At 38.9% G+C, this 13,630-nt stretch overlaps 1 protein-coding gene across 1 annotated transcript in view; it reads left to right on the top strand.

The window, feature by feature from the left end:
* Positions 1-2,512: 2,512 nt before the first annotated feature.
* The window catches only part of PTPN21 (protein tyrosine phosphatase non-receptor type 21), a 46,232-nt gene continuing 35,114 nt past the window's right edge, over positions 2,513-13,630 (top strand). The window contains 2 exon segments of the mRNA XM_032113262.1: positions 2,513-2,954; positions 6,309-6,681. Coding sequence (XP_031969153.1) covers positions 6,502-6,681 — 180 coding nt within the window. The 5' untranslated portion in view covers positions 2,513-2,954; positions 6,309-6,501.

The raw sequence follows: 13,630 nt of genomic DNA on the forward strand, positions 1-13,630 counted from the left end.
CACGGAACTTTCTAGAACTAATACATATTAAAGAAGGAAAATGAATATACATAATCATACATAAAACAAGAAGACAAAATATTAACCAATCAGAGGAAAACATGCAAAAGATAAAACCAGGGAACCATGGGTTCTCACCAAAGTTACTTGCTAAACTTGGGTTGCTGTCCACCAGAGCTGGTTGTCTGAGTTTTCTTCAGGACAGAGTAGCTGCTAGCGCCTGTACTGCTGCACCTTTTATTAGTTTCCGGATTATCTTGCCTGTGTTTTTATTACAACTGGCTAGCTTTCTACTAGGCTGAGAAGTATGTACTTGCATACCAGTTTTTCTTCCTGGAGAGTGCCTGATTCTGCTTCCAACTTTCTGTTTTACCTTTAGTCAATACCAAGACCAGATGTGGGAGAGTTCCTCCAGAACTGAAATAAGGTGAATATTTGCATGAACTTCCGCCTATTGGCTGATAACTCAAACTGCAATCACATATTTGGACCAAGAAAAAAAAAAAAAAACACCAAACCAACCCTCCAAAAACCTATCTCAGAAGGGAGGATGTCTTTCTTTTTCTGAGAAACAAATAGGTTTATCCCTGTTCCACTATGGGCAGGCCATATTCAACCCAGTGGGCAGAAAATTTCCATTGTACCTATAGAACCAGGGGTGCAAAATTCAGCTGTGGGAATTTATTTGTCTCCTCAGATAAACTTCAACAACAGAATAAAGAGTACGGCAAAGATGAAGTCAAGAACCATGAATGTCATGAGTGTTGACCAGGGCTTAAGGGGGAAGCAGAAGCTCAGTGTTGTGCCCTCAGGTAATCACTCTAGGTCTTACTGATGTGTCTTTATCAGAGTCCATCACATGTTCATGGATGGCTTTGTCTCTTTGTCCCTTTTATTGGAGTTGAGAGTTGGAGCAAAGAGGTAATAATATAAAGGTGGTGAGATTAAAAAAATTAGGTGGGGCAAAATGGAAAAGGTGCTGAAAAACACAAAGTTAGGACACAAACTGGGGTTATAAGAAGAAAAAAGCAGAGGAAAAAAAGTATTTGTGAATGAAAATGTGATGAGCTTCAAAAGAAGAAGGAGGCTGCAGAGGAGCATACTGACAATGTCCTAGCTGTCTCTTCTAAGATGAGGTGTTTTTAGTGTAAATGAAAAGAAGAAAAATGCAGCAAGTACTAACTATGGAAAGCAAGGAAAGTCTAATAAATGCAAGTTCTAGGCAGGGAATCAGGCAGGAAAAGGGTGTGATGAAGAATTAGAATAGGAAATGTGACAGATAAGAGAATTCAGACTTTGTTTCCAGTATTGTTTAGAAATAGGAGGGGTTGCCTGTGTAATCCCGAATTTTCATGGCTTGGATTTTTCATACATTGTATCAGTGAGTTTTCTCCGGCAAGTAACTGCAGTTCTGTCCTCTAGCAGACACCTTTAGGAAAGGGTATCCATTTAGGTTAGTTCAAGGTTAGTTAATTTTACTCAATGTAAGATTCCCCCAACTAATGTTTTATATATTGCTTATGAACTGCTAATCATAATTATGGCTGATGTATGGAGGGGAAAAAAGAGAAACTCCTCTGATCTCAGGAAAGACGATGTGTCTAGGAGAAATAACTCAGAAGAATTCATTATAGTACAAAATTACCTACATATTTCAGCTGAGATTAGTGTCCTTGTGAACAACTTGCTATTTGCATAGTTGACCTGCAGGTTAAACCTGCTCAGACAGTAGCATGTTTATGCACTTTACATTACCAAAACACTTTCTAGGTTTTACAGTTATTAGTCAGCATTCACATACTCTACCTTTTTCCTCATCCCTGACTGTTTCCAAGTTTCTGTATACTTTTGCCTGGTTCACTCAATGTGGAGAGCCATAATATTCCAAACTGCATGAAACAATCGTTGATTTCACATGCACACAAACCCACAGAGGTCTTCATATGCTTGTGAGACTGGAGCACAGCTCCTCTTATGGTGTTTGCATTAAACAGTTGAACACTGTAAATATTCCTGAATTTATATGCATTTAAAGCTTGCTAAGGCAGTTGTTATTAAGGGTATAATTTGTAGTGACACCTTTGGGAGTTTTTAAGTCCAGGCAGGGGCTGAAAGATCAGCCTTTAGTCTGCATTTTTTTTGCTGTGTATCTCGCCAACAGCTGAAACTTTGCAAGGACGTAAGTGTATGTGCATAGGTCATTTGGTAAGGCACACAGGAATTAAACCTTGAAAATATTTTCAAGCTGTATGAAAACAAGACCAACAGAATTTTGGTAAGATATTTGCCTTAACTGGAAAGGCTTAAAATAAATGATCATATGATTAAAAAAAGCAAGGATTGCCTGCTATTTGTTGTAACCCCTATTTCTGTAGTGCCCCTGTAGCCAGAGAAGCAGCTGTTCATTGCTGACATTCTCCCTGCCAGGCATTCCAACTCTCTGAGGTAATGGGCTACAAGCATACGGGCCTTCGCTTTAATTCTTTCAGCGTATCCTTCCGCATGGATAGAGCGAGGGGAACGCCTCCAGGAAAAGAAATTAAATGCACACACACAGAGGCACACAGGGACGGCCGACTTGAAAATATTCCTGAGAACGCAATTTGCGCTCGTGCGGATCAGCGTCACATGAAAGAGGCCGCCTGAAGAGCTGGCTGGCACAGGTTTATTTTGTTGTAGTATTTTCTTCCACCCCCCAGCTCTTTACCCAGTGGAATGATATCCAGAGCAAGTTTTTTGAGACAGGAAGTGAGGAATGTTTTCACTATGAGTGATCTGAGAAGAAGGTGGGTTAGCCGAGATAGCAGCTGTTTCGGACAAGAGGAACACAGTAAGTCACTTCCCGAGGAATACAGATGAGATGGCTCCGGGAGAAGAAGTCTTGGAGCGGTGGGGTTTTTTTTCGGGTACACGTATGTGAAAGGAGACCCGGTGTGTTTGGATCGCTGTGCGAGGTAAGGGGAAGACAGCGGGCACAGTAAAAACATAGCGGCTGATCTCTGCTGTGTACCGCAAGGCTGGAGAGTTTCAACCATTTACTTTTCGAAAAGTAAAGGCTGTGGGACTGTGCTTCTGGAGGTGGGGGAAGTTTGAGATACGCACTTACTGCTGCTCTCTCAGTCCAAGAGTCATGTCAAAGATTAACTGGTAAAACAAGGAGAGGGTGGAGTATTCTGATTATTTTTTTGGCTGCCCAAATATTTCTGATATAAATATATGTATTTCAAGAATGCGAAGTAATAGGAACCCTTTTTCACCATAATAAATTGCAGTTTTATTTTGATTACCGTCATTCATGCAGGCTATTCAAAAATATTTGTAAAGTAAAATGCTAATAGTTGAGGGGGGACTGGGAGGTGAAGGTAAAGGAGAAAGATACACACAATGCTTAGTAATCACACATTAGTCCCGGCCATGTTGCTGAAATTCTAATATAGTATTTTTGAAACTACAGGTTTTTGTTGAAATATAAAGGTACAAAGTTTGGCCACTAAAGACATTTTTAGCTGTTGCATGAAAATTCCAGGCTTGGTAAATAAAGGCTTGTTATTGTAAAGGTCATCAGTTGGACTTGTAACTCCTGACAGTACGTTGCCATGAGTTTTTGCTAAAGTAGCTTAAAACAATGCAGATAGGTCTGAATTTAAAGTAATGCAGCAAGCAAATTTGAGAGCACCTAGGACTGCAGAATGCACAGCTGCTGAATAAAACCAGCACAGCTGTGTTTGCAAGAACTACACATGGCTAGCAGTAGAAGATACTGAATGATACCCTGGTGTTATTCAGCAAACTTGCCTTAATTCTACAAAATTTATTAAATTTTTTTTTAGTTCCTCTTTTGTGACGTGGTCTGGAAGTTAATTACTTAAGTTTTTCTTGTTATAAATGGGTGTCAGAAGTCATGAAGACTACGTCAGACATACTAAAATGAAATAATTTAGGGTAAATGCTCAGTGGAGCATTAAATGTAAACAACAGATCATAATGCTCCTGGCTGGCACATTCTGAAAATTCTGCTCTAAACTTCCTTCCTATGTTTGCATTGCTACCAGTTTGCGTAGTGAAATAACTGAAAGTCTGAGGCTGCCTCATGTCAGCATTAGATGGTTTGGAAATTTCACCTGTCAGGTTAGCCTCTGGTTAGTGATTTTTGGGACGTTTTTTCCATTCTCTTAGAATACTTTTCTAACCCTTGGTATGGGCATACAAGATTGAGAGTCTTTCATGCTCAGTGGTACTCCATAAAACCTGAGATTGAAATACTTCTGCATTTCTGACTGTAGCTTTCAGAGACTAGTAAAGTGGTTTCTCTCACTGCTGTAGCACCAAAGAAAACACCTAACTCTGCAAAGAATGTATTGGAAAATCAGACCTTAGGGACGTGAGCTGAGGTCAGCCAGCCAAAAGTTACTCTGCCAGGAATAAACCCAGTGCTGGCAGTGGATCGGGGACTAAAAGCTTCTGTCTGTAGAGCATTCCCTGCATGCTGTTCAGGCAGGGCTGGATTTGGAGGATCAAAGTGCAGAGCGAGTAATAAAGTGAGGATTCCCTCTGCATCCCTAAATTTTTCAGGGAAACCGGTTGTTATTTCTTGTTACTTATTCTACAGCTGCACCCAAAAATAAATTAGTTGGTGTTTGGGTGAGGATTGTTTTCTCATTCAGCTGAGATTTTAGGTGGTATCTGTTGAGGATGGAGATTGTGTGGAATGGTAGAACTGCTTCAAGATTATCAGAAACAATGTCATGAAACATGCTTCTGGTCATTCTTTGGAGTAGGACTGCAAAGATGTCATTGAGGAAAAATGCCATGCTGCCTCCTCTTTCTCCCCATTTTAGGCCTTTAATATCTTTCCACCTTCCTTTCTTCTTTGCGGTGCTGCTGGCTGGGCAGTAGGGAGTCTGATACGGGGTTTTCAGCCTGAAGAGTTTGTGGTTATGTTGGATAAGTTTCTAGGTGGGTGTGTAAACGTCCAAGGAGAATGTGGTATCTGTTTGTTTACGGCTATACCTTTGAGTTTAAGAACAGGTGTGCTGAGAAGACTGCTTCTTCCGGTTCCTCCATTCCAAAGAAATGCCTATCCTCACGTTGCTCCTGTCTGGTCATCCTGAGAATCCTCAGGAATCAAATCGTGCCTTTTAATATGTGCTACTATTACATGCCAGCCTGTAAAAAGATGAAAAGAGAAAAGCAGGCGTTTGTTTTCTTTCCCCGTTCCGTCGGGGCAGCCCTGCCGCTAGAGGTGCAGGGGCAGAGCTCCGTGCCCGGGGCAGCGGCAGCCGGCGGCGAGAGGAAGCGGCGTGGCGGTGTCCGCGCTCCGGGTCGCTCCCGCCGCCCCGCACGGCAGGGCAGCCTCCCCGAGGGAATGGCATCCCTGCCCCGGGGAGCGGCGCGCAACGGGGGGATCTTCAAGGCGCCTTCCAGCCCAAACCTTTCCGTGACGCTGTGGCAAATTTCGCAGACTAGGGTGCGTGCGCTAGGAAAACACTTGGAAGAGGAGAAAGGCGAAGCTTGGAATGGAACTGACAGGAGAGGAGGCGTGAAGGTGTTTGCAAAAGGTGGGGAAATGGGTGTACCTGTACAGGTATACCTGTAGTCTGGGTAAGAGTATGATTTTCAAGGAAAGATTAGAAAATAAACGATTCTCAGAATTCACGTACTCTCTTGGTGAGGCAAAGCATAACCTGAAGCATCATACAGTGCTTTAGCATAAGGAATAATGGTACAGCTTGCTGTAATCCATGGAAGATTAGAGGAATTGCACTTTAATTGTCTGGTAGAAAATGGCTAAGGTGTGAGTTTTAATGCTTCTCTTGCCTTTCTTTTTTTTTCTGGTTTATCATTTATGGGGCTTGGTTTTCTTTTAATCCAACAGTAGATAGTGGCTGAGCCTGCACAACACTCTGAAAAACAAGCCAGATTGCTGAATTTACTCTTAAAGAAAATGTCTTTGTTCAGTATTACAAATACCTTAGGCAACTCAGATTTCATAGACATACTTCATTTAAATACCGGTTCCGTTTATAAATACTTATTTTAAGACATTGCAGTCACACGTGATTAAGACTCATTATTCACTTGTGAGTTTAAAAAAAAGAGATCAACTTGCCAAAACCCAGTGTTGTCTGTGGAAAAACCAGAAACTCTGGTACTTATTTCATTATTTGAATACAGCCCTGCATTTTGGAAAGGTAGACTGATTATTTAGATTTAGAAAAAATATACATGTTATTTTTCCCGTGTTACCATTCCCCTTTCAGTCAAAGTATTTCTGATTCTTTTATTTCTTCTCTTTTGTTCCTTACTAGGACTCCAGTGGATGTCTCTTCTCCTTGTCCCTTGGTGGAAAACTTGCTTGGCTTTAATGGATACTGCTTCTGCTGGTTGATCTCTGGAGACTTTACAGCTCCTTACCTTTTGAGAGGAGATAACTTCTCGTCCCCTGTCAAGGTCTCAGTGGTAGCCGCTCTTTATCACTAACCATCTCTGGGGAAAAAGAAGATGCCTCTACCTTTTGGGTTAAAATTGAAACGAACTCGACGTTACACAGTATCCAGTAAGAGTTGCTTGGTGGCTCGTATCCAGCTGCTCAACAATGAATTTGTGGAGTTCACTCTGTCGGTGGAAAGCACGGGCCAGGAAAGTCTGGAAGCAGTGGCTCAGAGGCTTGAATTGCGGGAGGTAAGCGAGTTGTCAAGTGAAGGCATAACTTTAGTTTCTAGTACTAGATGACCTATGTGGTAAATCCTTGCCATGTAGGGCAGTCAGCTTATTTACTGGTGCAGCTATCCTGTGTTCCCATTGTTTCTTCACCTTCTGGTCTTTATGGGGACTTGGATTGCTCCAAAACAGTTGCAAACTTACATTACAGAGCTTAGATAGTGTCCACGGGGAGGAAATGTGAGAAGTGTCGGTGAATAAAAGCTTACAATGGTAAACAAAGCAACAGGTTTTTAAATGTGACAGTGCTGAGAATTCTGCTTTAAAAAACCCATAAAGCAAGAAAATAATTTCTACCTCAGCAACATGGTTAAAACTACAGCAAGACTTGAGTCATAAGACAGCGTGTTATTTGTGTGCATGTATTTTTTTTCTGATGGATTAGTGCTGTGAAAAGAATCTAAAGCACAAAATGTGATAAGTGTACCAGTGACCAACTGTTTGTCCTGCTTGTTTAAATACCACAAATATATTTCCAGACACTGTCTTGGAGCACATATATAGTCATATAGATTGAGTGCTGGCCTTATGATGAGACCTGGTTTGTGCTAGTTGAATATGTAAATATCGGTTCAAGCTGACTTTTTTCCCAAAAATTCCTTACTTGATATTTTGAAGGATTCTTTTGGAACTGAAATTTGTTCTTCCACACATTTAGTGATTATTCCTACATCTCCTGTTTTGAGTGAATTCCTTCTGAAACGCTAAGCTTTGAAATGCTGATGGAAATCTACAAAGATTACCAACATATGAAGCAATGTCATTATTTTATAAAATTGTTGAGCACAGGTGGTTTTAAATGCAGTATTCGAATGCTCTCAATCCTGGGTGAGCTGACATTTCCCCCTAGAGTCTCCAAAGGTTTAGTTTAGCTCATTTTGTAGTCATTGCACTGTGACTGCCTGTGCACTTCTGGGGGGCAGGAGAGAGAAAGCTAGTGATACAAGTTTAGTGTTGCTAACATTGTTCTGAAAAATACGCTTTTGTTCTGTTCTGTGGTCTGCCATAGAATGACCTTTTGATTATGAGATTCAAATACAGGATGAAAACCTTGGACTTAGGTAACCAAAATATGAGTAATTGTGAAAATAATAATAAAAATTTGTATTTATAACTATGATATTTTAAAATGTTATCTTTTTATTGTCAAGCAATGGCAACTGTTGGTAACTTTGCTCAAATATTGAGCAAATATATTTAGAACTTAATCCTGCAAATATTTATTACTTTACACAGCATGCATTACTGTAGGATTCCTCAGTGGGAAATGTTATATATAGTCAGTTGTTTTCAGAAATGCTTTTTATTTTTCCTGTTTGGAGAATAATGAAAAATGAAATAGATGTGAAGCCATTAACTTATAAGGGTTTGTTTATTGTGGTTGTTTTCAATTGCAATATGCATTCTTGTAGGGCCTCCAAATATTTTTTTAGCGTACAGTTATTTTTGAAAATGCAATTCTTTGCAAGGTTATGCCTTCTTTTTTAAATCTTTCTCCTTCTAGCAAAGGGAGAATCTAGCTACGCTTGTAGGCTTAGTGTTTACTTAGAACACATCAGGTATCATATATTTAGAATTCAATTATTGTTGTGTGAATGGAGTTTGTCAATTTTATCTATCCACTTTCAGATGTAACTTCTAAGTCACAGAAAGTATAGAATTTTTACTGTTTGCAAAATGCAAAGGCTTTGTCTTCCTGAATGATGACTGCTAGCTTTTATCGAACTAGTCACAGAGCGCTGGAGATGCTGTTTTTTTCAGCTATTCTTCATTATCTCTTTCTTCGGAACCACTCCTAAAAATCTTTTTAAAAACTGAAAAAAAAAAAAAAAAAAAAAAAAAGAGAGCAAGAGATGCAATTCCCTCAATTAAGGGTCATATATCAGACTAAGGGAGTTGACAGTAAACTATTGAACTCTGAGCAGATTCCTTCACTCATGCATTCTTGCATGGATTATTTTGGCAGGAAAGCGTGTTGCAATAAAAGGGAATGGAAAATAGGGATATAAATTACTTTCCAGAGCTTGCATTCAAAAAATGTTGTTCTGCCTTTAAATAGTCAGATTTGCCAAGCAGATACTGCATCATTCCTCACTGCTTGCTTAGTAGAAAGTTTTCAGAAAGAAAAATGTGTTCAACACTTCTTAAATTTGCAAAAACAACTTTAGTCTTTAATACAGTAAACCACAAAATATTTCTGTAAGAAGTTGCATATTTTTAGTGCACTGAGCTTAAAGCTCACTGCCTTAAAGCATGAAGGTGGATTCCAAGTATTAAACATGAAAGTATGACTGTTTATTTGGATACTGAGGCTCGGGACCATTCTCAAATCCAAGGAGTCAGTTTCAGATTACTGTATATGGCCTACACAGCTAGGACAAGCAGTTCCCAAGCATCTTCAAAACAGTTTATTGCATGAGGCTTTAGGGGAATCTCTACCATTTTTTACGCATTCAGTGGTAACATTTGTGAATGCCTCTTTCTGGTGTAGTCTGGAATTACTGAATTTGAACAGTGAACTGAACTATTTTTAATGGTGTGCCATCTTTTAAGATATTTGTTTTAACAGATCTTTATGTAAATGAGTAATCTTCAAATTATGCATTGCATGGCTAAACACTGTTTTTCTTCTGATTTTCCAATTAGTACTTCTTGATTTCCAAGTTGTGTACTAGTATGGACACATAGTTAGCATTTAGGAAGATTTACGTATGTTGACAATATTTTTTTACTGAATGGTAAACTCTGTAGACAAGTGAAATGAATTCATTAAACTGAGTATCTTCTGGTATTCCTAGAATGTGACTCATCAGGAATGAGTATGTAATCCAGCTCTCTTAAACAGAGGAACTGGGGAAAGAAGCCAAAGGGAACAGTGAACATAAGTTACTTACCCATTGTAGCACAGTCTGTCTTTTATCCTGTGAAAGAACTATAACCAAACTTGACTTATGCAAAAAGCTGTTACAGAAAACCATTCTGGAATCACAAGTTTTGAAAAACTGTTGAGAGCTCTGCTGGTTAACTACCGTAAAAAGTATGTGCAACAGTGCTAATCTCGCATCTAGGGCACTAGTATGCAAATAAAATCCTTGAAAATACAGAGATCTTTAGAGCATTGTGATACAGCTAGGTATATTAGCTAGGTAGGTTTGGCAGGAGATGTTATAACTGGTGCCTTTCTCTTGTTGATTGTTTTGTTTTGTTTTTTTAATAGCACTTCTAAACCAGAGAGAAGGGGCAAATTCTGCTACTGTGTACAAGCAGAGTCTGACTTAAGTGCAGATATGTGGTAGAGTACAAGAACCAATGGCAGGGAACTTCTGTGGAGAGTATGTGTTGTGCATATGGAAGTTCCTGTGTTTGTTTTGGACGTGCAGAGGAAAAGGAACCAAGGTTATCTGGATCCTGAATAACTTCAAAGTTCTGAAACAGTGCTTCGGAAATGCTTGAACTGTGATGTAAAACTTTGCTCTGAATTCTAAAATATCAGTTCTCTGTTGGAGAAAACACGAAAAAATACCTTTAATTCATAATTGTGGTTTCTTAAATGTGTTTTTCATATGAAAAGAGTGTTTTTAAAATAAGACCAAGTGCAACAATGAATATTCTTGCCTATATGTATCAGTAACCATATTAACTGACAAATAAGAGTTGGGCCACATCATGACAGAGGGATCATTAACATAATTATATTTATGTCTTGTATCAAAGTCTGACAATGTTTTAGCTGATGCTTGGTGAAATAAGAGGAGAAGCAGTGCTTGTAGTTGAGCTGCTGTGGTTGCCTCTCTGAACCAAATTTTCTTTAAAATTAGGAAAGGAGAAATTGGCATGGAGGAATATATATAAGAATGCAGATCTTCAGTGTGTAATCTGATTAGTTTAAAAGATGCTACTTTATTGAAAAGCAAACTTGAGTCCATCTAAAACATATATTAATTATAAGAGTGTGATAATTGTAATTTAGCAACCAAGATAAATTGAAGGACAGAGCAGTCAGGCAAAAATCAGTAACTGCCTCAATGCAATTATTTCTTCCTCTGAAGAAAAAAAGATACACGTTCAGGTAAAGGGTTTGCACTCAGTCTTATTATGCTGAGCAGCACAAAATTAAGGTTTTTCCATGAAAAAAATAATGGCGGTAAGAAAGCCTTGCCCCTGATTTCTTTAGCATTTTTATAAATGAATATACAACTTAATTGCATTTTGTTTACCATCATGTCAGTGAATTGCTGTACAGTTTTATACCAATCTTGACAGAAGAGGTTTTCTTTACTTCTGAAGCAAAGGCATTTTTTTATTGTTTAGTATTTTTAGACTGCTTTGAAATTTGGCTTTTCCCTTTAGTAAGGCAATCAGAATTTAAGCCTCTGATGAATGGGAACATGATACTACTTCTAATGTCAGTGATGTGTAAGGTGGGAGTCAAAAACAGTTACGTGAGTTCATCCTTCTCAGAGCCTTGAACAGTGGTGGGAAAAAGTAATAATATTTTTTTTTTCAAAAAAAAGTATATTTCTACATTTCTGGGTCATGTGGATAACTGACCTATCTCTGCAAGAGGTTAAAATGTCTTGGATATCATGTTTTCTGTGCTCTATGAGGCTATGGCTCTTTACCTTGTAAATTAGTCAGCTTACCTTTGTCAAATGTCCTGATGAGTAGAATATTCCTTGCCTGTTAGAAGATTGTTTATTCAAGGTATTTGAAGGGTGTAAAACACAGTGTGTTATGATTTGTACAGTGTTTCATTTGAATGAACTAGAATACATCAGATTACCTTGCAAGGTATTGATTTGGTTATTTATTTCTTATCCCTTCTGTTTTGCTTTAAACTATGGTTGGCAATTACTTCATTCAAATAGTATTTGTGAAATCTGTGTTATAGTAGTTAGGAGAAAATAATGGTGTGTGTGAGTGCTGGAAAAAAGGTTTCCATTGTGAAAGAACTAAGATTTAAGAATAACTTGTCTCTTTGATCATACAGCTACTCTGCTAAGTATTCCCTCCTGCAACTACAGCTGAAGAGCTTATCAGTGCTAGAACAACAAAAACGGTCTAGGCAAAAGTACCCTATAGTAAATAGCTTCAGTATGGGGGGAAAGGGAGGGATTTTAGTCAGTGGTCCTCCTGTTTCTGCAAGAAGAATTGGTCATGGCAGTATGTAAAGAAGTGCAACTTCCTACTTGGTGGCTGGTACATGACGAGACTCACAGGGTTTTTTTCTCTACCACTTTCAAGAAGTCCTGGATATTGTACACTGGCCGGTCCAGCCTGCTCCAAGTCCTTTCTCAGTTAGAGATTGGGAAGTTTTGTGGAGGAGGTTGTCTGCTGTGATAAGAATGGAGTTTCTGGAGAGTTTTCAAGGCCTGTTGTCTCCTTCTGTAGCTCTTAACATTGGGTGTAGGGTAAAGCTTTCATTTGGTATCTGGCGGTTGTGCTTAGTATAAGATTATTGACCCAGTTCTCCTGCACGTGGTTTGTTTAAACTGTGCTATCCTGATAGCAGGAGCTGTTCTGTATCCAAGCATATAGTAAAGCTAGATGTGGTGGAGCCCTTGGGCTAACTGGACTTTTATGAATTTGACTGCAGTGCTTATCCTTCAATAATGAGAAGGTGTTTTCAGCATTCTGATCAGGGATGTCTTATGGTTTGTTTTATTTGTATGTATGAGTGTAAAGGAGGAAAAGCTTGAAAATACATTTTGATTGCATTCTGTTGCTGTTGTTTTCTCTTTTTTTTTTTTGCCTTGTCTTAGGATGGTGATTCCTCAGGTACCCTTGAGGCAGGTAGCCAAATACATTAATTAGAAGGCACCGTGTTAACCGTTAGAAAACAATTCTTTTTTCCAGTCTATTTGTAATGTATGAGATATTTTTCAAGATTGATAATATAGGATATGGAAATTAACTGTAAAATATATTATTAAATATGTAAGGTTGAAGTAAATTTTGAACACTGCTATGCCTCAGGGGACCTCCAAGGGTAGCATGGTCCTACCCTCTGCTCAGGAGAATCAGGTGGTTTGTGGGTTGCCTGGGTGAGTTTACCACCCAGGTGCCTCCAAGGATAGAGATTTGACACCTCTTTGGGCTATCTGTTCCAGTGTTTGGCTAGTCTTGTTGTGAAATTTTTTTCCTGATCTAACTGGAATTTCCCATGCTGCAGCTTGTCCCCAGTGCTTCTCATACTTGTGGTGATTACTTCCAAGAAGACTCTGGCTCTATCTTCTCTGTCTGTGCCCTGCTCTTAGGCAATTGAAGTCCACAGTAAGATTTTACTTAGTCTCTTCTTAAGGCTGATCAGCCTCACTTCTCTGACTTTCACTGTACATCATGCCAAAAGATCTAATATAGTTACCTGCAGTAATGTAGTTTTGTGGCACTCATACCTGGTGAAACTCCTCTGCTTAGCTTAGGAAGTCTGGTTGACTTCAATGATGAAGTGACTCCACTCCCACCAACTTGTGAGATGTAGATACTGTGTGGGGCTTTTGGTACTTTAGTGTTCTTGATAGCTCTTGATATTTTATGCAAAAATATTTACTGTCTCTAGTGTCAGAAAGCAAATAGATAGAAATTAAGTGTGCAGAAATTATATGTTCCTTTTATTTCTATTTGATTTTCTTCAGAGGGGTTTGGTCATAAGTCACTAAAATAAACGAACCTCAAAGTAGTGTTAATCTTAACAGCCTAACATATTTTAAGAATTATGTCATGCCATTCTTTTTAGCACTGGATGTTGTCCTGAGCTGCTAATAATAAAATGTTATAGCAATGAATAAAAGTGGGTTCTATTTTAATCAGTGCGAATATTCCAGGGTGCATAAGCTCCTCTGAAAACTCACAGGATCAAATTCTGCCCTTGAAGTGAAGTGAAAGGTTTGCATAGAAGTTAGAAGACCAG

This window comes from Corvus moneduloides, chromosome 6 (genome assembly GCF_009650955.1).
Source record: "Corvus moneduloides isolate bCorMon1 chromosome 6, bCorMon1.pri, whole genome shotgun sequence".
NCBI lineage: Eukaryota > Metazoa > Chordata > Aves > Passeriformes > Corvidae > Corvus > Corvus moneduloides.